We start from the raw sequence: 3,775 nt of genomic DNA, 5'->3' as shown, positions 1-3,775 counted from the left end.
CCTGATTCAGCGGCTATATTGGCCTGTCAATCCCAAGACCACTCACTGGTCATGGAATCAAATGGCCCAACAGATTCCAGATGGATGTGGGTCTTCCCCATAAAAAAGCAGCAGTTGCATAAATATGCTTAATAAACATGAAACTTGCAATAAACAAAAAGCAAATAACAGAAAAAGGTGAAGGTCAGTTTCAAGTACTGGCTGACCAAACAACTGGTGGTTAAGTCATATGTCACTTCTCTTGCCTCAATATATGGACACTAACATCAATTTTCTTTTCCCTCATTCCTGAACATCCAAATGGATACTCAATTTCAGCTTCAGAATCCGTAAGAGATCAGTTATCTGACATACTCTCTTATGAGTTGTGCACCAGTCATCATCCTTCAAAAAATATTAAGTATGCATATTACAAAGAATAGAGTTGATGGGAGACAGGGAATGAAAAATGTTCTTGACAAATGAACAGTGCAATACATGGTAACAATGGTTTACAATCCAAATCTTGACATATAGATACTGGTATTCAGACTGGAAATCTTTTTCACAATTTGTTTTGTCTAAGCTAAGAGATGCAATTGTACCCACAAACCCACTCAAATACTTGAACCTAGCTCACTGATATATGTTCCATTGTGGAACTACTGGAACATAATATGCAGATCATCCACTTTACCAGCTATTCAATGCCTTCCCGAAAGGAGCAAAAAAATTCAAAATCTGGAAAAACTTTGGAAGCCAGTTCAGCTTTCTGACAATCTTGATTGATCCTTTAGCTCTCAAGCTATCGATTCTCTCATGTTTTCTTATCAAAAATGAATTCACTCATGTTTTCTTATCAATAAAGAATTCTACCGTGATTTCAATGTAGCATGACCTGTGTCACCTAGATGCTTATGCAGTTTAGTCCTGCCATGATAAACCATATAAAATCAGATCAGGCAGCAATTAGAACACATTAGTACAGGGTAATTCAAAATCTCTACTAGAATAAAGCAAAGAAAAGACAGAGTTATACAGGTACCTAGACTCAAAATTCTCGCCACATGTCTCACATGTGTTGCCCGATGTCTTTGATGTTGCCTGAAATGGATAAGACTGCTGAGTTAGATAGGAAGTGCCGAAAGAGGAAATTTGGTCATGAGAATCATACAGAAGAAATAAAACACCATTCAGCTGAAAGTTAAAATATTATGAAAGATAACTGCCACTATTATCAAACTACTACAACTCAATCATACATGAAAATACTTCAGCCACCATGATGACCAAGGCTGAATTCTTGATATTATGAAAATACTAATAATTTTGAAATGCTAGGTGGGAAATAGGCTGCGAATAGATATTGCAAGTTCCAATTCCACTATCAGTCAATGTTGATGCAAGTTTAAATCCTAGATGGAATAGGAAGCTTCAATCATTCAAGCCACAAGGAGAATGGGAGTATGCTGTCAGGGTTCAGATGTCCAGCAGACCAGTAGTCCAGAGACTAGATCTACATATTAGTACATAAAGTACCCAACATTCTATATAACACTACTCACTCAAAACAGTTAAAAGGTTTTGTCAACAAATTGATAAGCAATTCGAAAGCAACTCTTCAAATAGCAGTTGGAAATCATGAACTTCAAGTCCTGAGTCGTCAATACCCAATACAAGTTAGCACATTTATACTTCCTCAAAACAATTGCTTGGACAACTCTAAGATAGGAAGGAAAAAATTGGCTGCTGTTTTGCAAGCCAGAATTGGTGACTACAATATAAGTCAAATATTAGGTCATTTTGTAATTTAAGGCTAATTTAATTGTTAGAAGAGAGTTCCAATTCATGCATATTAAGAAATTCCAGGTTTATTGTATATAATTAGATCCACACTAGATTTAAAAAAAAGAACAAGTAAAGAAACCATTCAGCAAACTTTACCTTCTGTTTCTTCCCTTTGGACGAATTTTTTGATTTGGCATTTGTATCTTTCCCTCCTATACCTTTTCTGCCCACTATTTGGTTTGAAGCTTTATGATCTTTACCAAGTGGCTTATCTCCTCTACCATCGGTGCTAGTAAACTCAGCCGGATGGGACAAGGAATCCTGCATATGTGCATTCCCATCTTCCTTACCTTCTTCACTCCCAATGTTGCTACCATTAGTTATAGGGATTTCTTCCTTGGTGGTTTTACTCAGTTCTCCCATTACAACCTCTCCTTTAGGTTTTTTAACATTCTCTCCCTTTGCTGTCCTACTCCTACGAGTGCTTTTCCGAGTATTGTAATCCATTAAGTCAGTTTCTTCACTATCAAAGCTAGTGTAAGCTTCATTAGAATAGGAGTTTGGTTCATGCCTTCTGGCTGCAGTCTTCCTGTTCTTGATGTGTCCTGACACCATGGCTTCGAGAGTATTTGTTTCTTCATCAGAGCCAAATGATTGACCAGCTTCATCCTGATCACTAACATCAGAAACATTATTCCCTTTGTCAGGGCTGGAAGGGTTTCTAACCTCAGTTTCTTCTTCCTGAAAACCAAGAGCATCTTTGAATTGCTCTTGAAACTCAGCCATTGTCTCTTCCTCAGGGAAATTCCCATGAGTTTCAACCGCATCACTATCCAAGGGCCCCTTCTCATCATCATTGTCATTGTCACCATTATCATCATCAATATATAATTCATCTTCAGCATCAAGTGACTCCCTAAGCTCTGCAACTTTGTCGCGGTGCTTCTTTGACTGCTCATGATTCTTCCACTGCTTCTCAGACTTAAACTTCTTATTACAAACAACACAGTACAGCTCATTCCTATTGTTCTGTTTCTTATCATCCTCAGGCTCATCAAACCTATTCTCAAGTTCCTCCTCATCAATTTTGGCCCATTCAGGCTCCTCATAAAGCATCGCTTTTGCCAACTTAGCTTGCTGGGCTTCTTTCTTTCGAATCCTCTCCTCTTCCTTCTTCTTCTCCTGCTCCTGAGTCCTCTTCATCTGCATCTCAATCACTCGTTTATCCCTCTTCTTCACAAACTCAGCCAACCCACGAACAGTGTCGTTGTACTCTTTCCTTGCCTTTTTCCTCAACTTTTTGTTCTCCTCCTCCATTAGCCTCCTGGACTTCCGATTCGGACCAGCCAAGACATCGTATTCATCAATCCAACAAAAATCCAACACAGTAACGAACCCTAACCAATAATTAAAGAAAGCAGTAACCTGAGCATAAGGGCTCTCCAGATTTCCCATCAAAGGGGCATCCCTGACCGCCCCTTGCCCTAACCCTAGCTTCTGAGCAAACGAGACCTCCAGAGCGTACAGTTTACCAAATAGATCACCGTAAACCTTGTAAAACCCCTTTCCAGTATCTCCGTAACCGGAGAAGACAGAATTAGAGAAGAATGAGAAAAGATCGGGGATTTGAGAAGATTTAGCACCAGATGAGTTTGCATCGGAGAAGAGGATTTGGGAACGGTGGGAATCATACCAGGCGCGTTCACGGGTATCAGAGAGTACCTCGTAGGCATTGACGAGTTCCTGAAAAGCGGCGGTGGCTTCATCCTCGGGGACTCCGGTCTGGATGAGCTTGTCAGGATGGCGTTGCAGAGCTAATTTCTTGTACGCGGACCGAATTTCATCAGAGGAGCAGTCTCTGCTCAAACCGAGAACCTCGTATAGGCATCTCTTCACTGACGCCATTGTCGTTGCTCTAGGTTTAGGGTTTTGGGCGTCTGGGTTGATGAGATAGTTGCCTTCGTGCGTCTCGGTCGTTCAGTCTTTCGCAGTAACCTCAGCTGTTTGG

The 3,775-nt window shown here is 40.3% G+C and overlaps 1 protein-coding gene across 1 annotated transcript; it reads right to left on the bottom strand.

Annotated features, from left to right (window-relative positions):
- Positions 1 to 318: 318 nt before the first annotated feature.
- Positions 319 to 3,775, bottom strand: LOC122656603 (DNAJ protein JJJ1 homolog). The gene is made up of 3 exons (XM_043851198.1): positions 1,924 to 3,775; positions 1,025 to 1,083; positions 319 to 909 (listed from the first exon to the last, which is right to left on the bottom strand). The coding sequence occupies exons 1-3, from the start codon at positions 3,670 to 3,672 to the stop codon at positions 852 to 854; spliced, it is 1,866 nt and encodes a 621-aa protein (XP_043707133.1). The 5' UTR covers positions 3,673 to 3,775; the 3' UTR covers positions 319 to 851.

The sequence above is a fragment of the Telopea speciosissima genome, chromosome 3, assembly GCF_018873765.1.
Source record: "Telopea speciosissima isolate NSW1024214 ecotype Mountain lineage chromosome 3, Tspe_v1, whole genome shotgun sequence".
Classification (NCBI taxonomy): Eukaryota; Viridiplantae; Streptophyta; class Magnoliopsida; order Proteales; family Proteaceae; genus Telopea; species Telopea speciosissima.
The sequence above is the reverse complement of the archived record's forward strand: the minus strand, read 5'-3'. Positions and strand labels throughout refer to the sequence as shown.

What these genes read in the sequence shown, in the direction of transcription:
- LOC122656603 (XM_043851198.1), bottom strand. Translation starts at nt 3,672, where the DNA reads ATGGCGTCAGTGAAGAGATGCCTATACGAGGTTCTCGGTTTGAGCAGA. An exon ending in CCAAAGGGAAGAAACAGAAG is followed by an intron (nt 1,084 to 1,923) that starts GTAAAGTTTGCT and finishes TATCCATTTCAG; the next exon opens with GCAACATCAAAGACATCGGG. An exon ending in GGCGAGAATTTTGAGTCTAG is followed by an intron (nt 910 to 1,024) that starts GTACCTGTATAA and finishes TTATCATGGCAG; the next exon opens with GACTAAACTGCATAAGCATC.